The sequence below is a fragment of the Pristiophorus japonicus genome, chromosome 11, assembly GCF_044704955.1.
Source record: "Pristiophorus japonicus isolate sPriJap1 chromosome 11, sPriJap1.hap1, whole genome shotgun sequence".
Lineage (NCBI taxonomy): Eukaryota > Metazoa > Chordata > Chondrichthyes > Pristiophoridae > Pristiophorus > Pristiophorus japonicus.
This window is the reverse complement of record NC_091987.1, coordinates 218,515,327-218,540,730: the sequence shown is the minus strand read 5'-3', so window position 1 is coordinate 218,540,730 and position 25,404 is coordinate 218,515,327. Positions and strand designations below refer to the sequence as shown.

At 47.9% G+C, this 25,404-nt stretch overlaps 1 protein-coding gene across 8 annotated transcripts in view; it reads left to right on the top strand.

Moving 5' to 3' along the window:
• Positions 1-25,404, top strand: part of mcamb (melanoma cell adhesion molecule b) — a 214,333-nt gene that overhangs the window by 149,776 nt on the left and 39,153 nt on the right. For all 8 annotated transcript variants that reach the window (XM_070894571.1, XM_070894568.1, XM_070894569.1 and 5 more), the window contains 3 exons: positions 3,854-4,036; positions 8,938-9,059; positions 19,399-19,549. In XM_070894571.1, coding sequence (XP_070750672.1) covers positions 3,854-4,036; positions 8,938-9,059; positions 19,399-19,549 — 456 coding nt within the window. The remainder of the gene's footprint in view (positions 1-3,853; positions 4,037-8,937; positions 9,060-19,398; positions 19,550-25,404) is intronic.

The following is a 25,404-nucleotide window of genomic DNA, read 5'->3' as shown; positions in this document are numbered from 1 at the left end:
GAGTGGTCGGGCGGGGCCTGTCACTGAGGAGTGGTCGGGTGGGGCCTGTCACCGAGGAGTGGTCGGGTGGGCCCGTCACCGAGGAGTGGTCGGGTGGGGCCTGTCACCGAGGAGTGGTCGGATGGGGCCTGTCACCGAGGAGTGGTCGGGTGGGGCCCCGATGCCGGGGAAGGGTTCGGGTGGGCCCCGTCACCGAGGAGTGGTCGGGTGGGGCCCGTGGTCGGGTGGGGCCCCGATGCCGGGGATTGGTCGGGTGGGGCCCCGCTGCCGGGGAGTGGTCGGGTGGGACCCCGATGCCGGGGAGTGGTCGGGTGGGACCCCGATGCCGGGGAGTGGTCGGGTGGGACCCCGATGCCGGGGAGTGGTCGGGTGGGACCTGTCACCAAGGAGTTGTCGGGTGGGGCCCGTGGTCGGGTGGGGCCCCGATGCCAGGGAGTGGTCGGGTGGGGCCCCGATGCAGGGGAAGGGTCGGGTGGGACCCCGATGCCGGGGCGTGGTCGGGTGGGGCCCCGATGCAGGGGAAGGGTCGGGTGGGGCCCATCACCGAGGAGTGGTCGGGCAGGGCCCGTCACCGAGGAGTGGTCGGGCAGGGCCCGTCACCGAGGAGTGGTCGGGTGAGCCCCGTCACCGATGAGTGGTTGGGTGGGGCCCGTGGTCGGGTGGGGCCCCGATGCAGGGGAAGGGTCGGGTGGGACCCCGATGCCAGGGAGTGGTCGGGTGGGGCCCCGATGCAGGGGAAGGGTCGGGTGGGACCCCGATGCCGGGGAGTGGTCGGGTGGGGCCCCGATGCAGGGGAAGGGTCGGGTGGGACCCCGATGCCGGGGAGTGGTCGGGTGGGGCCCCGATGCCGGGGAGTGGTCGGGTGGGGCCGCCGCCGAGGAGTGGTCGGGTGGGGCCTGTCACCGAGGAGTGGTCGGGTGGGGCCTGTCACCGAGGAGTGGTCTGGTGGGGCCCGCCGCCGAGGAGTGGTCGGGTGGGGCCTGTCACTGAGGAGTGGTCGGGTGGGGCCCCGATGCCGGGGAAGGGTTCGGGTGGGGCCTGTCACTGAGGAGTGGTCGGGTGGGGCCTGTCACCGAGGAGTGGTCGGGTGGGGCCTGTCACCGAGGAGTGGTCGGGCAGGGCCTGTCACTGAGGAGTGGTCGGGCAGGGCCTGTCACTGAGGAGTGGTCGGGCAGGGCCTGTCACTGAGGAGTGGTCGGGTGGGGCCTGTCACCGAGGAGTGGTCGGGCAGGGCCTGTCACTGAGGAGTGGTCGGGCAGGGCCTGTCACTGAGGAGTGGTCGGGTGGGGCCTGTCACCAAGGAGTGGTCGGGTGGGGCCTGTCACCGAGGAGTGGTCGGGCAGGGCCTGTCACCGAGGAGTGGTCGGGCGGGGCCTGTCACCGAGGAGTGGTCGGGTGGGGCCTGTCACTGAGGAGTGGTCGGGTGGGGCCCCGATGCCGGGGAAGGGTTCGGGTGGGGCCTGTCACTGAGGAGTGGTCGGGTGGGGCCTGTCACTGAGGAGTGGTCGGGTGGGGCCTGTCACTGAGGAGTGGTCGGGTGGGGCCTGTCACCAAGGAGTGGTCGGGTGGGGCCTGTCACCGAGGAGTGGTCGGGCAGGGCCTGTCACTGAGGAGTGGTCGGGTGGGGCCTGTCACCAAGGAGTGGTCGGGTGGGGCCTGTCACCGAGGAGTGGTCGGGCAGGGCCTGTCACTGAGGAGTGGTCGGGTGGGGCCTGTCACCGAGGAGTGGTCGGGTGGGGCCTGTCACTGAGGAGTGGTCGGGTGGGGCCCCGATGCCGGGGAAGGGTTCGGGTGGGGCCTGTCACCGAGGAGTGGTCGGGCAGGGCCTGTCACTGAGGAGTGGTCGGGTGGGGCCTGTCACCGAGGAGTGGTCGGGTGGGGCCTGTCACCGAGGAGTGGTCGGGCAGGGCCTGTCACTGAGGAGTGGTCGGGTGGGGCCTGTCACCGAGGAGTGGTCGGGTGGGGCCTGTCACCGAGGAGTGGTTGGGCAGGGCCTGTCACCGAGGAGTGGTCGGGCAGGGCCTGTCACTGAGGAGTGGTCGGGTGGGGCCTGTCACTGAGGAGTGGTCGGGTGGGGCCTGTCACCGAGGAGTGGTCGGGTGGGGCCTGTCACCGAGGAGTGGTCGGGTGGGGCCTGTCACCGAGGAGTGGTCGGGTGGGGCCTGTCACCGAGGAGTGGTCGGGTGGGGCCTGTCACTGAGGAGTGGTCGGGTGGGGCCTGTCACCGAGGAGTGGTCGGGTGGGGCCTGTCACCGAGGAGTGGTCGGGTGGGGCCTGTCACCGAGGAGTGGTCGGGCAGGGCCTGTCACCGGGGAGTGGTCGGGTGGGACCCCGATGCCGGGGAGTGGTCGGGTGGGACCCCGATGCCGGGGAGTGGTCGGGTGGGGCCTGTCACCGAGGAGTGGTCGGGTGGGGCCTGTCACCGAGGAGTGGTCGGGTGGGGCCTGTCACTGAGGAGTGGTCGGGTGGGGCCAGTCACCGAGGAGTGGTCGGGTGGGGCCTGTCACCGAGGAGTGGTCGGGTGGGGCCCCGATGCCGGGGAAGGGTTCGGGTGGGGCCTGTCACTGAGGAGTGGTCGGGCGGGGCCTGTCACCGAGGAGTGGTCGGGTGGGGCCTGTCACTGAGGAGTGGTCGGGTGGGGCCAGTCACCGAGGAGTGGTCGGGTGGGGCCCCGATGCCGGGGAAGGGTTCGGGTGGGGCCTGTCACTGAGGAGTGGTCGGGCGGGGCCTGTCACTGAGGAGTGGTCGGGCGGGGCCTGTCACTGAGGAGTGGTCGGGTGGGGCCTGTCACCGAGGAGTGGTCGGGTGGGGCCTGTCACCGAGGAGTGGTCGGGTGGGGCCTGTCACCGAGGAGTGGTCGGGTGGGGCCTGTCACTGAGGAGTGGTCGGGTGGGGCCAGTCACCGAGGAGTGGTCGGGTGGGGCCCCGATGCCGGGGAAGGGTTCGGGTGGGGCCTGTCACTGAGGAGTGGTCGGGCGGGGCCTGTCACTGAGGAGTGGTCGGGTGGGGCCTGTCACCGAGGAGTGGTCGGGTGGGGCCCGCCGAAGTGCTGGCCCCATCACGGACGAGGTGTTGAGGCGGGCTGGCGAGAAGGCCTTGAGGTAAGGGCAGTGGCAGCGAGGTCCGAGGTCGGGCAGCGGCAGGACCTTGTGGTCAGCGGGACCGGATTCCGGAACATTTTACGGATTCCGGACAACCCTGCCATCATTCAGTCCGGATTCTGAAACTCCGGATTTTGGACGCTCAACCTGTAGTACTCGGTAAGATAATGGGACTAAAGGTCGACAAGTCCCCTGGAACTGATGGCTTACACCTAGGATCTTAAAAGAAGTGGCTGCAGAGATAGTGGATGCATTGGTTGTAATCTACCAAAATTCCCTGGATTCGGGGGAGGTCGCATCGGATTGGAAAACCGCAAATGTAACGCCCCTATTTAAAAAAGGAGGCAGACAGAAAGCAGGAAACTATAGACCAGGAAATCCAAATACACCACATCCACTGGTTCCCCTTTATCCACCCTGCTCATTACATCCTCAAAGAATTCCAGCAAATTTGGCAAACTTGGCTTCCCTTTCATAAACCCTGCTGACTCTGCCTGACCGAGTTATGCTTTTCCAATGTCCTCCGACTGCTTCCTTAATAATAGACTCTGGCATTTTCCCAACCACAGATGTTAGACTAACTGGTCTATACTTTCCTACTTAATGACCTATTATCAGTTGGGCAGCCTCTGCCCTGTATTCAGTGTGTGAATGGTTTGTGTAATTAATGTGGGTAGGGAACCATTCACTTCCCAGCGAGTTTAACTGATAACAGCCTTCTGCTTTCTGGCTGGTTTTATGTTTTTCTTTAGAGATCTACATGAAGTCTCAGGCCACGCAGGAACCCAGTGGCCTTTACACCATTGTCAGCACACTTTATTATCTGCCTGAGAAAAAGGACAAAGATTCCAAGTTTTACTGTGAGGTGAGCTACAGGATGCCACTGGGAGTGCACAGAATGATGGAGTCTATTAGAATCAGCATCGCAATAACTTGTAAGTATTCACCAGCATTGCAGAGCAGATTTAAACAGGAACCAGTACAGTCCCAAGGCTGTAGTTGCACGCACAAGTATTTTCTCTCAGACCCTCACAGCCCTGATTTGGAGGCTCTAACTCCTGCATAGAAACATAGAAAATAGGTGCAGGACTACGCTATTCGGCCCTTCGAGCCTGCACCACCATTCAATAAGATCATGTCTGATCATTCACCTCAGTACCCCTTTCCTGCTTTCTCTCCATACCCCTTGATCCTTTTAGCCGTAAGGGCCATATCTAACTCCCTCTTGAATATATCCAATGAACTGGCCTCAACAACTCTCTGCGGTAGGGAATTCCACAGGTTAACAACTCTGAGTGAAGAAGTTTCTCCTCATCTCAGTCCTAAATGGCTTACCCCTTATCCTTAGACTATGTCCCCTGGTTCTGGACTTCCTCAACATTGGGAACATTCTTCCTGCATCTAACCTGTCCAGTCCCGTCAGAATTTTATATGTTTCTATGAGATCCCCTCTCATCCTTTTATGGCCTTACAGCTAAGGGGATCAAGGGGTATGGAGAGAAAGCAGGAAAGGGTTACTGAGGGAATGATCAGCCATGATCTTATTGAAAGGTGGCTCAGCCTTGAAGGGCCGAATGGCTTACTCCTGCACCTATTTTCTATGTTTCTATCCTTCTAAACTCCGGTGAATATAGGCCCAGTCGATTCAGAATCTCCTCATATGTCAGACCTGCCGTCCCGGGAATTAGTCTGGTGAACCTTTACTGCACTCCCTATCAAGAACGTCCTTCCTCAGATTAGGAGACCAAAACTGAACACAATATTCCAGGTGAGGCCTCACTAAGGCCCTGTACAACTGCAGTAAGACCTCCCTGCTCCTATACTCAAATCCCCTAGCTATGAAGGCCAACATACCCTTTGCCTTCTTCACCATCTGCTTTACCTGCATGCCAACTTTCAATGACTGATGTACCATGACACTCAAGTCTCATTGCACCTCCCCTTTTCCTAATCTGCCGCCATTCAGATAATCTGCCTTCGTGTTTTTGCCACCAAATTGGATAACCTCACATTTATCCACATTATACTGCATCTGCCATGCATTTGCCCACTCACCTAACCTGTCCAAGTCACCCTGCAGTCTCTTAGCGTCCTCCTCACAGCTCACACCGCCACCCAGTTTTAGTGTCATCTGCAGACTTGGAGATATTACACTCAATTCCTTCATCTAAATTATTAATGTATATTGTAAAGAGCTGGGGTCCCAGCACTGAACCCTGCAGCATCTCACTAGTCACTGCCTGCCATTCTGAAAAGGACCCACTTATCCCGACTCTCTGCTTCCTGTCTGCCAACCAGTTCTCTATCCATGTCGGTACATTACCCCCCAGTATCATGTGCTTCAATTTTTCACACCAATCTCTTGTGTGGGACCTTGTCATAAGCCTTTTGAAAATCCAAATACACCACATCCACTGGTTCTCCCTTGTCCACTCTACCAGTTACATCCTCAAAAAGTTCTAGAAGATTTGTCAAGCATGATTTCCCTTTCATAAATCCATGCTGACTTGGACCGATCCAGTCACTGCTTTCCAAATGCGCTGCTATTTCATCTTTAATAATTGATTCCAACATTTTCCCCACTACTGATGTCAGGCTAACCGGTCTATAATTACCTGTTTTCTCTCTTCCTCCTTTTTTAAAAAGTGGTGTTACATTAGCTACCCTCCAGTCCATAGGAACTGATCCAGAGTCGATAGACTGTTGGAAAATGATCACCGATGCATCCACTATTTCTAGGGCCACTTCCTTAAGTACTCTGGGATGCAGATTATCAGGCCCTGGGGATTTATCGGCCTTCAAACCCATCAATTTCCCTCACACAATTTCCCAATTAATAAGGATTTCCTTCAGTTCCTCCTTCTCACTAGACCCTCGATCCCCTAGTATTTCCGTAAGGTTATTTGTGTCTTCCTTCGTGAAGACAGAACCAAAGTATTTGTTTAACTGGTCCGCCATTTCTTTGTTCCCTGTTATAAATTCACCTGAATCTGACTGCAAGGGACCTACGTTTGTCTTCACTAATCTTTTTCTCTTCACATATCTATAGAAGCTTTTGCAGTCAGTTTTTATGTTCCCAGCAAGCTTCCTCTCATACTCTATTTTTCCCCTCCTAATTAAACCCTTTGTCCTCCTCTGCTGAATTATAACATTCTCCCAGTCCTCTGGCCAATTTATATGCCTATTCCTTGGATTTAACACTATGCTTAATTTCCCTTGTTAGCCATGGTTGAGCCACCTTTCCTGTTTTATTTTTACTTGAGACATGGATGTACAATTGTTGAAGTTCATCCATGTGATCTTTAAATGTTTGCCATTGCCTATCCACCGTCAACCCTTTAAGTATCACTCGCCAGTCTATTCTAGCCAATTCATGTCTCATACCATTGAAGTTACCTTTCCTTAAGTTCAGGACACTAGTTTCTGAATTAACTGTGTCACTCTCCATCTTAATAAAGAATTCTACCATATTATGGTCACTCTTCCCCAAGGGGCCTCACATAACAAGATTGCTAATTAGTCCTTTCTCATTACACATCACCCAGTCTAGGATGGCCAGCCCTCTAGTTGGTTCCTCGACATATTGGTCTAGAAAACCATCCCTAATACACTCCAGGAAATCCTCATTGTGACCAGTTTGGTTAGCCCAATCTATATGTAGGTTTAAGTCGCCCATGATAACTGCTGTACCTTTATTGCACGTATCCCAAATTTCTCGTTTGATGCTGTCCCTAACCTCACTACTACTGTTTGGTGATCTGTACACAACTCCCACTAGCGTTTTCTGCCCTTTGGTATTCCGTAGCTCCACCCATACCGATTCCACATCATCCAATCTAATGTCCTTCCTTACTTTTGCGTTAATTTCCTCTTTAACCAGCAACGCCACCCCACCTCCTTTCTGTCTATCCTTCCTAAATGTTGAATACTCCTGGATGTTGAGTTCCCAGCCTTGGTCACCCTGGAGTCATGTCTCCGTGATGCCAGTTACATCATATCCGTTAACAGCTATCTGCGCAGTTAATTCGTCTACCTTATTACGAATACTCCTCGCATTGAGGCACAGAGTCTTCAGGCTTGTTTTTTTAACACTCTTTGCCCCTTTAGAATTTTGCTGTAATGTGGCCCTTTTTGCTTTTGCCTTGAGTTTCTCTGTCCTCCACTTTTACTTTTCTTCTTTCTATCTTTTGCTTCTGCGTCCATTCTACTTCCCTCTGTCTCCCTGCATAGGTTCCATCCCCCTGCCATATTAGCTTAACTCCTCCCCAACAGCACTAGCAAACACTCCCCCTGGGACATTGGTTCCAGTCCTGCCCAGGTGCAGACCATCCGGTTTGTAATGGTCCCACCTCTCCCAGAACTGGTTCCAATGCCCCAGGAATTTGAATCCCTCCATTCTGCACCATTCCTCAAGCCACGTATTCATCTGAGCTATCCTGCGATTCCTACTCTGACTAGCACATGGCACTGGTAGCAATCCTGAGATTACTACTTTTGAGGTCCTACTTTTTAATTTAGCCCCTAGCTCCCTAAATTCGTCTTGTAGGACCTCATTCCGTTTTTTACTTATATACACTATTGTCACAGGTATAAGTTTCACTGTGAGCTGACTGGAGCCTGATCCAGAGCCTTCAATTCCCAATCAGTAAGTGCAGGTGCAACTACAGCTCGAAATCTAAGATCGCAATCGCCTGACCGCGAGAATGTAACTCACAGTATCTGGAAGAAATACTGTAGAGGCAGCAGCATGATGGTTCAGCACACTGTGCCACAGGTGGATTGATGCCTGTGATTCTCTGCACTGTGAACTTTGCACTCCCTTCCCAGTGGCAGAAAGGTTGGAGTTTGGGAGCTCAGAGTAGTGGCAAATTGTAGTTTTCACCCACATCTCACAGCCCTGTGCTGCAGAATGTTTACACCATCTAAGTCATATTCTTGATATGTTTCTGAACGAAGAAGACATATGAAGGATTTTATACTAATAAATTACATCATGACTGGGAGGGTTTGATTCATTTTGCAAACTGTGCCCACCTGGGGCTTTCTGATTTCCAGCATTCCCTGACTATCCTGATGTGGGCCTGTTTGTATCAAGGATGCAGGTCCTCTGGTACTTTGTGTAGATTAGTCAGGTGCTGTCAATGGACTCCTCTGAGTATTATTAATAGGCCTCCCTCTTGTGGCAGAAAACAGTTATGGTAACATTTCTGTTTACTCTGCAGGTCCAGAGACTCTGCTCACACATCCTCCAGGTCTGGACTCAAAAAAGTGAAAGTCTTTCTGAACTTGCTGAAACTCTACCCCACTGTCAGTGTCACATAAAGAAAAAAGTCTGCTTAGTGCAATCTGTAATTAGAGCAGAGATAGGCTGCTCTTTTACAGCTGGAAATGTAAATGAGAGTTGCAGGAGGAATTGCTGAGACTGTCAGAAGTGTGTAGGGTACAGAATATGCACTGCTTGTTTTCACCAATTCTGGATTTTCAGCTGTTTAACAATGGGGGATCAGAGTATACCACAGCTGAGCACTTTGAGACTGTACTCCAGCCAAATATCCAAAGCCACCCAAAGACTTTCCTCATTGAGGAGTAAAAATGCACCAAGTACTGCACCATTCTTGAATCTATAGCAATACTGACTATTTGTGATTTTAATTGAGCGAGTGAATATTTAAAATCCATCCCAACAGGATGATGGGATTTGTCTGAAATCTGAATGCTCATTTGTTACTAGTTTTGGTGCTCCATTATGATGAAATTCTCAGCAATTTTACTGGCAGTGAGCAATCAGTTCTTCAGGCTACTCCCACTACCAGGTCTTTTTTTTGTTCCTCACCAGATCCGACAGAGAATGTGGAACTTCTGATCCAGCCCAGTGTGCTGAAGGAGTCAGACAATATGACAATGGAGTGCAAATCCGATGGTTCATCTTCTGTCGAATATACCTTTTACAAAGTGCTGGTGAGAGCAATGTTAAGTCTGTAAGTCTTGTTAATCAAGAAGTAGACAGTTTAGAAGTTCATCAGTGCAATTTGACCTTCTTAAGAAAAAAATATCCTATTTTTTCCCTCCCTTTCTGCTCTTCTTCCTTGAAGCTGCGGACTAGATTAATTATGAATAAATTAGCACTAATAGTACCTTGTGTCCTTCATGTGAGAGCCCAGGAACTGACTTTCAGCAGTTATCTTTCATTAGTCAATCATCGTAGCAAAGTCTAATTATGTCCCTTCCTGATAACCAGATACTTTGCAGCAGAATTCATCGGCTAATAGTCAGGAAATCTGGCTATTCTGCCCCCCGCCCCACCTCCCGACTCTCCAGACCAGCAGCACAGAGGCCAATTGTAGCCCCTGCTATATTTCAGAAAGTTTTGGCCATTTCTCCACAGAACGGATTTGGAATGGGTTATTTTTAAACATGATGTTTTAAAGTATAGTGTGATCACACAAGTTTAAAAAGGCACTGAGACAATAACTGATTAAAATGCTGCTGATTTGATCTTTGATGTTGTTTCCCCAAAATAATAGAAATATTGAGCAATTTGTTAGTCTCAGCAATCAATAACCATCTCCCTACTAGTGTGTCAGGACATCTATGATTCTTTTTGACTGTGAACAAAGAGAAATAAAAAACAGAAATGGAAACACAGGTTGGTATTATTTTATGCAGAATGCTGTGAGGACAGTCAGGCCTACCCAGAAAAGGCTGCAAGGACGTTAGAATGTGTGAGATAAGAACATAAGAAATAGCAGGAGAAGGCCATTTAATACGATCATGGCTGATCCGATCATTGACTCGGGTCCACTTCTCTGCCCGCTCTCCATAACCCCTTATTCCCTTATTGTTTAAGAAACTGTCTATTTCTGTCTTAAATATATTCAATGACCCAGCCTCCACAGCTCTCTGAGGCAGCGAATTCCACAGATTTACAACCCTCTGAGAGAAGAAATTTCTCCTCGTCTCAGTTTTAAATGGGCGGCCCCTTATTCTAAGATTATGCCCTCTAGTTCTAGTCTCCCCCATCAGTGGAAACATCCTCTCTGCATCCAGCTTGTCAAGCCCTCTCATAATCTTGTACGTTTCGATAAGATCACCTCTCATTCTTCTGAATTCCAATGAGTAGAGGCCCAACCTCCTCAACCTTGCCTCATAAGTCAACCCCCTCATCTCTGGAATCAACCTAGTGAACCTTCTCTGAACTGCCTCCAAAGCAAGCATATCCTTTCGTAAATATGGAAACCAAAACTGCATGCAGTATTCCAGGTGTGGCCTCAACAATACCCTGTATAACTGTAGCAAGACTTCCCTGCTTTTATACTCTATCCCCTTTACAATAAAGGCCAAGATTCCATTGGCCTTCTTGACCACTTGTTGTACCTGCATACTAACCTTTTGTGTTTCATGCACAAGTACCCCCAGGTCCCTCTGTACTGCAACACTTTGCAATCTTTCTCCATTTAAATAATAACTTGCTCTTTGATTTTTTTCTTCCAAATAGTTAGGAATTGTATAGTTTATCCAGCAAAACAACACACTGATGTAGGGCAGCGTGGTATGTTCATTATTTTGTATTATTACGTGAAGGCCAGTTGCATTGATTGATCTAAGTGAATGCAATCATAATTGCTGCTCTTTGAAATAAACCAACATAATAATTTGTATCCAGTCTTGTCCAACTGCTTTCTCAGTCCACCTTTAAAGAGATAAAAGAATCGTGTACTAGCCATGAATATCCAGTTCAGAACACAAGGGAATACCATCGTTGCACTCCAGATTACACTATTGTATAGATAACTGTTGGGCAGCATGAGCACAGCAATAAATGTATGATGTTCAGATCGCTAGCACCATTGTACCTGAGAGAATATCGAAGCCAAGGTGCGAATTTGTAACACCCACATACTGCTACTACATCAGGTAATTCAGTACAGATCAAGGATCAAACCTGGGTGTGTTACAGTTCAGGCTTTCTTAGAAATATAGAAACATAGCAAATAGGTGCAGGAGTGGGCCAGTCGGCCCTTCGAGTCTGCACCACCTTTCAATAAGATCATGGCTGATCATTCACCTCAGTACCCCTTTCCTGCTTTCTCTCCATACCCCTTGATCCCTTTAGCTGTAAGGGCCATATCTAACTCCCTCCTGAATATATCCAATGAACTGGCATCAACAACTCTCTGCGGTAGGGAATTCCACAGGTTAACAACTCTGAGTGAAGAAGTTGCTCCTCATCTCAGTCCTAAATGGCTTACCTCTTATCCTTAGACTGTGACCCCTGGTTCTGGACTTCCCCAACATTGGGAACATTCTTCCTGCATCTAACCTGTCCAGTCCCGAGAATACAGTCCCAGTCGATCCAGTGTCTCCTCATATGTCAGTCCTGTCATCCCGGGAATCAGTCTGGGGAACATTCGCTGCACTCCCTCAATAGCAAGAACGTCCTTCCTCAGTTTAGGAGACCAAAACTGAACACAATATTCCAGGTGAGGCCTCACCAAGGCCCTGTACAACTGAAGTAAGATCACCCTGCTCCTATACTCAAATCTCCTAGCCATGGCCAACACACCACTTGCCTTCTTCACCGCCTGCTGTACCTGCATGCCAACTTTCAATGACTGATGTACCATGACACCCAGGTCTCGTTGCACCTCCCCTTTTCCTAATCTGCCATTCAGATAATATTCCGCCTTCATGTTTTTGCCACTAAAGTGGATAATCTCACATTTATCCACATTATAATGCATCTCCCATGCATTTGCCCACTCACCTAACCTGTCTAAGTCCTCCTCACAGCTCACACTGCCACCCAGCTTAGTGTCATCTGCAAATTTGGAGATATTACACTCAATTCCTTCATCTAAATCATGAATGTATATTGTAAATAGCTGGGGTCCCAGCACTGAGCCCTGCGGCACCCCACTACTCACATTCTGAAAAGGACCCATTTATCCCGACTCTCTGCTTCCTGTCTGCCAACCAGTTCTCTATCCACGTCAGTACATTACCCCAAATACCATGTGGTTTGATTTTGCACACCAATCTCTTGTGTGGGACCTTGTCAAAAGCCTTTTGAAAGTCCAAATACACCACATCCGCTGGTTCTTCCTTGTCCACTCCACTAGTTACATCCTCAAAAAATTCTAAAAGATTTGTCAAGCATGATTTCCCTTTCATAAATCCCTGATTTGGATCCTGTCACTGCTTTCCAAATGCGCTACTATTTCATTTTTAATAATTGATTCCAACATTTTCCCCACTACTGATGTCAGGCTAACCGGTCTATAATTACCCGTTTTCTCTTTCCCTCCTTTTTTAAAAAGTGGTGTTACATTAGCTACTCTCCAGTCCACAGGAACTGATCCAGAGTCGATAGACTGTTGGGAAATGATCACCAATACATCCACTATTTCTAGGGCCACTTCCTTAAGTACTCTGGGATGCAGATTATCAGGCCCCGGGGATTTATCGGCCTTCAATCCCATCAATTTCCCCAACACAGTTTCACGCTAATAAGGATTTCCTTCAGTTCCTCCTTCTCACTAGACCCTCGGTCCCCTTGTATTTCCGGAAGGTTATTTGTGTCTTCCTTCGTGAAGACAGATCAAAGTATTTGTTTAACTGGTCCGACATTTCTTTGTTCCCCTTTATAAATTCACCTGAATCCGACTGCAAGGGACCTACGTTTGTCTTCACTAATCTTTTTCTCTTCACATATCTATAGAAGCTTTTGCAGTCAATTTTTATGTTCCCAGCAAGCTTCCTCTCATACTCCATTTTTCCCTCCTAATTAAACCCTTTGTCCTCCTCTGCTGAATTCTAAATTTCTCCCAGTCCTCAGGTTTGCTGCTTTTTCTGGCCAAGTTATAAGCCTATTCTTTGGATTTAACACTATCCTTAATTTCCCTTGTTAGCCACGGCTGAGCCACCTTCCCCGTTTTATTTTTACTCCAGACAGGGATGTATAATTGTTGAAATTCATCCATGTGATCTTTAAATGTTTGCCATTGCCTATCCACCGTCAACCCTTTAAGTATCTTTTGCCAGTCTATTCTAGCCAATTCACATCTCATACCATCGAAGTTACCTTTTCTTAAGTTCAGGACTCTAGTCTCTGAATTAACTGTGTCACTCTTCATCTTAATAAAGAATTCTACCATATTATGGTCACTCTTCCCCAAGGGGCCTCGCACAACAAGATTGCTAATTAGTCCTTTCTCATTACACATCACCCAGTCTAGGATGGCCAGCCCTCTAGTTGGTTTCTCGACATATTGGTCTACAAAACCATCCCTAATACACTCCAGGAAATCCTCCTCCACCGTTTTGCTACCAGTTTGGTTAGCCCAATCTATATGTAGATTAAAGTCACCCATGATAACTGCTGTACCTTTATTGCACGCATCCCTAATTTCTTGTTTGATGCTGTCCCCAACCTCTCTACTACTGTTTGGTGGTCTGTACACAACTCCCACCAGCGTTTTTTGCCCTTTGGTATTCCGTAGCTCCACCGATACAGATTCCACATTATCCAAGCTAATGTCCTTCCTTACTATTGTGTTAATTTCCTCTTTAACCAGCAACACTACCCCACCTCCTTTTCCTTTCTGTCTATCCTTCCTGAATGTTGAATACCCTTGGATGTTGAGTTTGCAGCCTTAGTCACCCTGGAGCCATGTCTTCGTGATGCCAAATATATCATATTCGTTAATTGCTGCCTGTGCAGTTAATTCGTCCACCTTATTACGAATACTCCTCGCATTGAGGCACAGAGCCTTCAGGCTTGTCTTTTAAGACACTGCCCCTTTAGAATTTTGCTGTAATGTGGCCCTTTTTGATTTTTGCCTTGGGTTTCTCTGCCCTCCACTTTTACTTTTGTTCTTTCTATCTTTTGCTTCTGCCCATATTCTGCTTCCCTCTGTCTCCCTGCATAGGTTCCCATCACCGCGCCATATTCGTTTAACCCCTCCCCAACAGCACTAGTAAACACTCTGCCTTGGACATTGGTTCCGGTCCTGCCCAGGTGCAGACCGTCCGGTTTGTACTGGTCCCACCTCCCCCAAAACTGGTTTCAATGTTCAGGAATTTGAATCCCTCCCTTGTGCACCACTCTTCAAGCCACGTATTCATCTGAGCTGTCCTGCGATTCCTGCTCTGACTAGCACGTGGCACTGGTAGCAATCCTGAGATTACTACCTTTGTGGTCCTACTTTTTAATTTAATTCATAGCTCCCTAAATTCAGCTTGTAGGAGCTCATCCTGTTTTTTACCTATATCGTTGGTATCTTCTAACATATTTGTTTTGTGCTTATGAAAAATATGTATTACCGTGTTGATGAAGTGGAAATATACCCCTTTCAGACCACAGTGTTATATGTTAAATAAGAGTTTAATTATTGTCTTGCATGTAGTGTTCATTTCCTGTGTCGCACTTCCTGTAACATTTTCCTGCCCTCACAATTTGTCAATTTGTCAGACTGAAATTTGACTTATTCAGTCATTGTAAATTAGTGGCCGTGATAATGCACTGGGGGCGAAACTGTCCTGCGCCCCGATTGGGAGCGGTAATCTTCCGGGGCCGGGACTTTTATCACCCGGCCTGGAAGTCCCGCTCCCGACACAGAATTGGGCCTTACGCCCCACAAAGGCAGCAAAGCACTGTCTCCGGTGCTCCCCTTTGAGGGGCGGGTTCAGGGCGGTAGGGCAGTACTGAGGCCAGTGCTATGTGGATGCTCCGCGTAGCGTAAACGTACTACAACATCTCTCCCCTGCCATTAATGAGGAGGGCCACTGTGCACACTGCATGGCACTTTGGTGGCCACCCAGGACGCGTGAGACCAGGCCAGTGGCCCGGCACCCAAGACGGAGTGCCGACTAACAAAGATGGTGGCTCGGGGCGCTGCAGGCCTCCCCTTTAAGCAGCAGATGCCAGCCTCATGGCCCGCAGGGCAATTTCCCCCGCAGGACGTTAAAGGGTCGATGAGAGTTGGCGTGCACTGCAATGACATCACCGCCGGTTGTGTGCATGCCCGTGAGCGCGCTGCCAGGACAGCGCCTCTCAAACGTCCGGGGCAATTTCTGGGGAGGTGGTAGTGCCCTCTCCCACAGGCGAAAACATCCTTGTGCTCCGTGAGCGCTCCCCACCCTGTAGGCACTTACGGGGCTATAAAATGGGGCAATTTTGCCCCCTGTGTGTTACATAGCATAACAGCCCTATTATTATAAAACAGTATTTGCTCCAACTTTTCAATACAAAATGCCTCCCTCGTAGGTCTGTGTAACATAGTTTCACAACATGTGGTTCATGTATCACTAAGCCATCGAGAAAGCCCAACACTTTGAATCGCAATACTTTGTCTGCGTAATTTGGCTCCATAGGTGCCGTTTTCCGTCTAAAATGGCGTTCATACATGCACACTTCTGGTGCAGGCTGCGCAGTATGCCATTTTGGTAAGGTTGTTAGAGAGGGCGCTGGGTGTGTGCGCCAAAAGCAGATCATGACATCACTCAACATGCAACGCTAATTTTGCGCCAGCGTTGCCATTTTCGACCTCAACGTTCCAACTAACGCTTTCTCTTAAAAAGAGGCACAGCTGAATGTGCGTTCAGCGGGAAGAATAGCTCCATCAACGCTATTCAAAGGGATCATCAACTGTTTTCAGGTTAGTTACTGATTGATTTCTTCAAGCTCTTGGTGAGTTTGTACAAGTGTTTGGTGGTTTGTTATCTTATTTGAAGTTGCTGAAGTCTTCAGGGAGTGGTGTGGCAGGTTACTTCAAGGCTCAGACCAGTTGCTTCCAGACATGGGTGCACTAGTTTGTATGCCCCCTTGTCCTTCAAAAGAGAGGGAAGTGTGTCAGTGAATGTGGTGCAAAGTGTTTGGGGGAATGTCATGGTTGAATAGCTGGCAGTGTGTGCGAGATGTGAGTGTGCAGCTTTCAACAGTGCTAAGTGTATAAGGGTGAGGTGAAGCTATGATGTGAGGTATGAGTTGTGATTGATAGATTGTTGGGAGGTGAGTGAAGGGGATGGTGAATTGAGCAGTGTCTGAGCCTGGTGGTTCAGTTATAAGGATTTGGCATTTGAAAATGAATTTGCTGACAATGACCACTCGCATGAGGTCATAATATGGTAGAATTCTTTTATTAAGAGGAGAGGGACACAGTTCATTCAGAGACTAGGGTCCTGAACTTAAGGAAAGGTAACTTCGATGGTATGAGAAATGAATTGGCTATGATAGACTGGCAAATGATACTTAAAGGGTTGACAGTGGATAGGCAATTTATAGATCACATGGATGAACTTCAACAATTGTACATCCCTGTCTGGAGTAAAAATAAAACGGGGAAGATGGCTCAACCGTGGCTAACGAGGGAAATTAGGGTTAGTGTTAAATCCAAGGAAGAGGCATATAAATTGGCCAGAAAAAGCAGCAAACCTGAGGACTGGGAGAAATTTAGAATTCAGCAGAGGAGGGCAAAGGGTTTAATTAGAAGGGGGAAAATAGAGTATGAGAGGAACCTTGCATGGAACATCAAAACTGACTGCAAAAGCTTCTATAGATATGTGAAGAGAAAAAGGTTAGTGAAGACAAACGTAGGTCCCTTGCAGTCAGAATCAGGTGAATTTATAATGGGGAGTAAAGAAATGGCAGACCAATTGAACAAATACTTTGGTTCTGTCTTCACTAAGGAAGACACAAATAACCTTCCGGAAATACTAGGGGTCCGAGGGTCTAGCAAGAAGGAGGAACTGAAGGGAATCCTTATTAGTCAGGAACTTGTGTTGGGGAAATTGAAGGGATTGAAGGCCGATAAATCCCCAGGGCTTGATAGGCTGCATCCCAGAGCACTTCAGGAAGTGGCCCTAGAAATAGTGGATGCATTGGTGATCATTTTCCAACTGTCTATCGACTCTGGATCAGTTCCTATGGACTGGAGGGTAGCTAATGTAACACCACTTTTTTAAAAAAGGAGGCAGAGAGAAAGCGGGTAATTATAGACCGGTTAGCCTGACATCAGTAGTGGGGAAAATGTTGGAGTCAATTATTAAAGATGTAATAGCAGCGCATTTGGAAAGCAGTGACAGGATTGGTCCAAGTCAGTATGGATTTATGAAAGGGAAATCATGCTTGACAAATCTTCTAGAATTTTTTGAGGGTGTAACTAGTAGGCTGGACAAGGGAGAACCAGTGGATGTGGTGTATTTGGACTTTCAAAAGATTTTTGACAAGGTCCCATACAAGAGATTGGTGTGCAAAATTAAAGCACATGGTATTGGGGTTAATGTATTGACGTGGATAGAGAACTGGTTGGCAGACAGGAAGCAGAGAGTCGGAATAAATGGGTCCTTTTCAGAATGGCAGGCAGTGAATAATAGGGTGCCGCAGGATTCATTGCTGAGACCCCAGCTTTTTACAATATACATTAATAATTTAGATGAAGGAATTAAATGTAATATCTCCAAGTTTGCAGAGGACACTAAGCTGGGTGAGCTGTGAGGGGGACGCTAAGTGGCTGCAGGGTGACTTGGATAGGTTAGGTGAGTGGGCAAATGCATGGTAGATGCAGTATAATGTGAATGAATGTGAGGTTATCCACTTTGGTATCAAAAACAGGAAGGCAGAATATTAACAATGGTGACAGATTAGGAAAAGGGGAGTTGCAATGAGACCTGGGTGTCATGGTACATCAGTCATTGAAAGTTGGTAAGCAAGTACAGCAGGCAGTGAAGAAGGCAAATGGCATGTTGTCCTTCATAGCTAGAGGATTTGAGTATAGGAACAGGGAGGTCTTACTGCAGTTGTACAGGGCCTTGGTGAAGCCACACCTGGAATATTGTGTTCAGTTTTGGTCTCCTAATCTGAGGAAAGACATTCTTGCTATTGAGGGCATGTAGTGAAGGTTCACCAGACTGATTCCCGGGATGGCAGGACTGACATACGAGGAGAGACTGGATCGACTGGGCCTGTATTCACTGGAGTTTAGAGGAATGAGAGGGGATCTCATAGAAACATATAAAATTCTGACGGGATGGGACAGGACAGGTTAGAGGCAGGAAGCATGTTCCTGATGCTGGGGAAGTCCAGAACCAGGGGTCACAGTCTAAGGATAAGCGATTAGCCATTTAGGACCGAGATTAGGAGAAACTTCTTCACTCAGAGAGTTGTTAACCTGTGGAATTCTCTTCCGCAGAAAGTGTTGAGGCCCTTTCATTAGATATATTCAAAAAGGAGTTAAAAATGGCCCTTACGGCTAAAGGGATCATGGGGTAATCAGAGAACGCAGGAAAGGGGTACTGAAGTTGAATGATCAGCCATGATCTTATTGAATGGTGGTGCAGGCTCGAAGGGCCGAATGGCCTTCTGCACCTAATTTCTATGTTTCTATGTAAACTTCTAGTGGCACTGCATTCAGGTCCTTGGGGCTACACTGCTGGCATTGGTCGCGACAGTTATCTGCTCCCATTGCCTTCTCACAGTTTGCCTGGAAGGCCACCTGGCCCCTGTGGATACAGGACATCTCTCCTTCTGAACTTGGGCTCCGACTGCTGTATCAGAAAATCTGGGAGCCCTCTCTCTGCCATGTTGCATCATCTTCACTCTTTTTCTGTAGGTCACACACTTCTCTACAATGACTTCCAGTACCTGCTGCAGTCAGAATGCACCTCCCCTTTAAGTGCTGCCGGCTAGCTTTAAGAAATGCAGACTAGCTTTAATTGATACTAGCCTCACACGAACTTGGGCTCCTTGCTGAGATGTTCAGCCCTCAATAGCGTGTTTAGTGCTGAACTGCACACTACTAACATTTGCAATAGCAGGCAGCATGAAGTTTGCATGCTGCCTGCATTACTTTAAACGGGCGCGCAAAGCGATCCCTGTGCCTCTTTTCAGGATCTATCGAATTGTTAAATTCTAGTGTCTTAATGTAGTGTAGTGTGGTAGCACACTGGTTCTCACCAGCCATCCTTCTCACTATGTGCGCAAGATCTCTGTTCGGACAAGCAGAAGCCACTGACCAAAATGAGGAGAGCAACAAATTAGCCCATAAGTCACCCTTGCTCATCTTTGTAGACTGTGAGATCACCAGCCCACAGTTTCACCCAGTGAGTTTTGCAGTAGTGTAGAAGGCAGGATACTAAAGAAATGAACATGCAAACCAGTGCTCCTGGCAGCATGAGTGCTGTGCCCATCAAAGACTCGCTGAGCAAAAATAATTTAACACAAGACTGCCTGAGCAATTTGAGGTTAGTCAGATGGAAATAATCTTTGTAACAAGAACTCTGTTCCCCTTCTGATGAACAGGATGGAATCGAGGAGACCTTTGACAACAATGGCAACACCATGGAGGTTAGCCGAGTGAAACGAGTGGACAGTGGTGTTTATGGCTGTAGAGTGCTGGACTTCGAAGTAGAAGACAAGGAATTTAACGTCAACAAGACGGTAACAATCAATTGTACGTATTTTTCTCTCTCCCCTTTTCCCCTTCCTCATCTTCCAATTCTACAAGTGCCAGCTGCCCTATGGTACCCACACTTAGTAATGATTCTTCATGTATCAAGGGGCTATAGGGAGGGAGGAACTTAAAACAATCACTGTCACTAAAGCTTTTGATAAGGTCATAAGAACATAAGAACATAAGAATTAGGAACAGGAGTAGGCCATCTAGCCCCTCGAGCCTGCTCCGCCATTCAACAAGATCATGGCTGATCTAGCCGTGGACTCAGCTCCACTTACCCGCCCGCTCCCTGTAACCCTTAATTCCCTTATTGGTTAAAAATCTATCTATGTGTGATTTGAATACATTCAATGAGCTAGCCTCAACTGCTTCCTTGGGCAGAGAATTCCAGATTCACAACCCTCTGGGAGAAGAAATTCCTTCTCAACTCGGTTTTAAATTGGCTCCCCGTATTTTGAGGCTGTGACCCCTAGTTCTAGTCTGCCCGACCAGTGGAAACAACCTCTCTGCCTCTATCTTGTCTGTCCCTTTCATTATTTTAAATGTTTCTATAAGATCACCCCTCATCCTTCTGAACTCCAACGAGTAAAGACCCAGTCTACTCAATCTATCATCATAAGGTAACCCCCTCATCTCCGGAATCAGCCTAGTGAATCGTCTCTGTACCCCCTCCAAAGCTAGTATATCCTTCCTTAAGAAAGGTGACCAAAACTGCACGCAGTACTCCAGGTGCGGTCTCACCAATACCCTATACAATTGCAGCAGGACCTCCCTGCTTTTGTACTCCATTCCTCTCGTAATGAAGGCCAACATTCCATTCGCCTTCCTGATTACCTGCTGCACCTGCAAACTAACTTTTTGAGATTCATGCACCAGGACCCCCAGGTCCCTCTGCACCACAGCATGTTGTAATTTCTCCCCATTCAAATAATATCCCTTTTACTGTTTTTCTTTCCCAAGGTGGATGACCTCACATTTTCCAACATTGTATTCCATCTGCCAAACCTTAGCCCATTCGCTTAACCTATCTAAATCTCTTTGCAGCCTCTCTGTGTCCTCTACACAACCTGCTTTCCCACTAATCTTTGTGTCATCTGCAAATTTTGTTACACTACACTCTGTCCCCTCTTCCAGGTCATCTATGTATATTGTAAACAGTTGTGGTCCCAGCACCGATCCCTGTGGCACACCACTAATCACCAATTTCCAACCCGAAAAGGACCCATTTATACCGACTCTCTGCTTTCTGTTAGCTAGCCAATTCTCTATCCATGCTAATACATTTCCTCTGACTCCGCGTACCTTTATTTTCTGCAGTGACCTTTTGTGTGGCACCTTATCGAATGCCTTTTGGAAATCTAAATACACCACATCCATCGGTACACCTCTATTCATCATGCTCGTTATATCCTCAAAGAATTCCAGTAAATTAGTTAAACATGATTTCCCCTTCATGAATCCATGTTGCGTCTGCTTGATTGCACTATTCCTATCTAGATGTCCCGCTATTTCTTCCTTAATGATAGCTTCAAGCATTTTCCCCACTACAGATGTTAAACTAACCAGCCTATAGTTACCTGCCTTTTGTCTACCCCCTTTTTTAAACAGAGGCGTTACATTAGCTGCTTTCCAATCCGCTAGTACCTCCCCAGAGTCCAGAGAATTTTGGAAGATTATAACGAATGCATCTGCTATAACTTCCGCCATCTCTTTTAATACCCTGGGATGCATTTCATCAGGACCAGGGGACTTTTCTACCTTGAGTCCCATTAGCCTGTCCAGGACGGCAGGAGATTATCAATCTACTGGTCAGGTGGGCAAAACAGTGGCAAATGGAATTTAATTCGGAGAAGTGTGTGGTAATGCACTTGGGGAGAGCTAATAAGGAAAATGGTGTACACATTAAACGGTAGGCCACTTAATAGTGTAGATTAACAAAGGGACGTTGGAGTGCTTGTCCACAGATCCCTGAAAGTAGCAGGCAAGGTGGGTAAGAAGGCAAACGAATGCTTGCCTTTATTGACCGAGGCAGAGAATACACGAGCAGGGAGGTTATGCTTAAATTGTGTAATACTCTGGTTAGGCCACAGCTGCTTGCAGTTCTTGTCGCCGTATTATAGGAAGGACGTAATTGCACTGGAAAGGGTGCAGAGGAGATTTATGAGGATGCTGTCTGGAATGGAGAATCTTAGCTATGAGGACAGATTGGATAGGCTGGGTTTGTTCTCCTTGGAACAGAGGAGGCTGAGGGGAGACCTCATTGAGATGTATAACATTTTGAGGGGCCTGGATAAAGTGGATTGCAAGGGCCTATTTCCCTTGGTGGAGTGGTTAATTACGAGGGGGCATAGGTTTAAGATAGTTGGTGGAAGGTTTAGAGGAGATTTGAGGGGAAGCTTCTTCACGCAGGGGGTTGTGGGGGTCTGGAACTCGCTTCCTGGAAGGGTGGTGGATGCAGAAACCCTCACTACATTTAAAAGGTGCTTGTTTGAGCACTTGAAGTGCCGTAACCTGTAGGGTTATGGATCTAGAGCTGGCAAGTGTGATTAGATTGGATAACCTCTTGTTGGCTGGCGCAGACATGATGGTAAGTACTTCATGGAATCTAATATGGCCAGAGTGATGATCTGGACTAGTTTCGATCGCCTGGATGGGTTGGAGAGGAATTTTCCCAGAATTTTTTCCCCAATTGGCCTGGGTTTTTATCTTTTTTTGCCTCTCCCAGGAGATTGCATGGCTCCGGGTGGGGTGAAGTGTTAAATGTTGCGATACATGGGGTATCGCAGTTGTGTGGGGTGGACTCATTGGGCCGGATGCTCTTTACCTGTCCACCATTGTTCAGTGTTCATCGGTTTATAAGTGACCGAGGGCCGTGGGGCTCTTTGTCTGCCAGTGCGGACACAATGGGCCGATAAATGGCGGCCTCCTGCACTGTTAATGTCTATGTTTCTAAAGAAGTAGTACTTGGTAAAATAATGAGACTAAAGGTGAACAAGTCCCCTGGGACCTGATGGCCTGCATCCTAGGGTCTTAAAAGAAGTGGTTGCACAGACAGTGGATGCATTGGTTGTAATCTACCAAAATTCTCTAGATTCTGGGGCGGTCCCAGGGGATTGGAAAACTGCAAATGTAACACCACTATTTAAAAAAGGAGGCAGACAGAAAGCCGGAAATAGACCAATTGGACTAACATCTGTCGTTTTGAAGGTGCTGGAGTCCATTATTAAGGAAACAGTAGCAGGACATTTGGAAAAAGCATAATTTAGTCAGAATCAGCATGGTTTTATGAAAGGGAAATCATGTTTGACAAATTTGCTGGAGTTCTTTGAGGATGTAATGAGCAGAGTGGATAAAGGGGAACCAGTGGGTGTGGTGTACAGGATGAACCTCTCTTATCTGAGATTCCCTTATGCGGCACCATTTCAGGGTGCCCTGCTGGAAATCCTACAGCCACAATCCTCAGGTCCGCCACTCCTCCCCACAACTCTCCCTTCGGGGAGTCAGGCCAACTCTTCTGGACCCGCCGACTCTTCAGAGACGGCGGCCTGCCGACTCTGCGGGACCCACTCGGGCCGACGACCTCCCCCGACCTCGGGCGACCCCGCCCTGCCGATGACCTCCCCTCATTCGGCACAGGCCAGGTCCTGAGGATGCCAATTAAGGGAGGTTCAACCTGTATTTGTATTTCCAGAAGGCATTCGATAAGGTGCCATATAAAAAGTTACTGCACAAGATGTCATAGAAACATAGAAAATAGGTGCAGGAGTAGGCCATTCGGCCCTTCGAGCCTGCACCGCCATTCAATATGATCATGGCTGATCATGCAACTTCAGTACTCCATTCCTGCTTTCTCTCCATACCCCTTGATCCCTTTAGCTGTAAGGGCCACATCTAACTCCCTTTTAAATATATCTAACGAACTGGTCTCTACAACTTTCTGTGGTAAAGAATTCCACAGGTTCACGATTCTCTGAGTGAAGAAGTTTCTCCTCATCTCGGTCCTAAATGACTTACCCCTTATCCTTGGACTGTAACCCTGCTTCTGGACTTCCCCAACATCGAGAACATTCTTCCTGCATTTAACCTGTCCAATCCTGTCAGAATTTTATATGTTTTTATGAGATCCAGTGAATTCCAGTGACTATAAGCCTAGTCGATCCAGTCTTTCTTCATATGTCAGTCCTGCCATCCCGGGAATCAGTCTGGTGAACCTTTGCTGCACTCCCTCAATAGCAAGAATCTCCTTTCTCAGATTAGGAGACCAAAACTGTACACAATATCCAAGGTGTGGCCTCACCAAGGCCCTGTACAACTGCAGTAAGACCTCCCTGCTCCTATACTCAAATCCTCTTGCTATAAAGGCCAACATGCCATTTGCCGCCTTCACCGCCTGCTGTACCTGCATGCCAACTTTCAATGACTGATGAACCATGACACCCAGGTCTCGTTGCACCTCCCTTTTTCCTAATCTGTCACCATTCAGATAATATTCTGCCTTCCTGTTTTTGCCACCAAAGTGGATAACCTCACATTTATCCACATTATACTGCATCTGCCATGCATTTGCCCACTCACCTAACCTGTCTAAGTCTTCCTCACAGCTCACACTGCCACCCAGCTTAGTGCCATCTGCAAACTTGGAGATATTACACTCACTTCCTTCATCGAAATCATTAATGTATATTGTAAATAGCTGCGGTCCCAGCACTGAGCCCTGTGGCACCCCACTAGTCACTCCCTGAAATTCTGAAAGGACCTGTTTATCCCGACTCTCTGCTTCCTGTCTGCCAATCAGTTCTCTATCCACGTCAGTACATTACCCCCAATACCATGTGCTTTGATTTTGCACACCAATCTCTTGAGTGGGACCTTGTCAAAATCCTTTTGAAAGTCCAAATACACCACATCCACTGGTTCTCCCTTGTCCCCACTCTACTAGTAGATACATCCTCAAAAAAATTCTAGAAGATTTGTCAAGCATGATTTCCCTTTCATAAATCCATGCTGACTTGGATCCTGTCACTGCTTTCCAAATGCACTGCTATTACATCTTTAATAATTGATTCCAACATTTTCCCTACTACCGACGTCAGGCTGATCGGTCTATAATTCCCTGTTTTCTCTCTCCCTCCTTTTTTAAAAAGTGGGGTTACATTAGCTACTCTCCAATTCATAGGAACTGATCCAGAGTCTATAGAATGTTGGAAAATGACTACCAATGCATCCACTATTTCGAGGGCCACTTCCTTAAGAACTTTGGAATGCAGACTATCAGGCCTTGGGGATTTATCGGCCTTCAGTTCCATCAATTTCCTTAACACAATTTCCTGTCTAATAAGGATTTCCTTAAGTTCCTCCTTCTTGCTAGACCCTCGGTCCCCTAGTATTTCCGGAAGGTTATTTGTGTCTTCCTTAGTAAAGACAGAACTAAAGTATTTGTTCAATTGGTCTGCCATTTCTTTGTTCCCTATTATAAATTCACCTGATTCTGACTGCACGGGACCTACATTTGTCTTCACTAATCTTTTTCTCTTCACATATCTATAGAAGCCTTTGCAGGCAGGCAGTGACTAGTGGGGTACCGCAGGGTTCAGTGCTGGGCCCCCAGCTATTTACAATATACATTAATGATTTGGACGAAGGAATTGAATGTAATATCTCCAAGTTTGCAGATGACACTAAGCTGGGTGGCAGTGTGAGCTATGAGGAGGATGCTACGAGGCTGCAGGGTGACTTGGACAGGTTAGGTAAGTGGGCAGATGCAATATAATGTAGATAAATGTGAGGTTATCCACTTTGGTGGCAAATACAGTGTTAGATCTCTTAATTTCCAATGAAATACGAACTCCGAT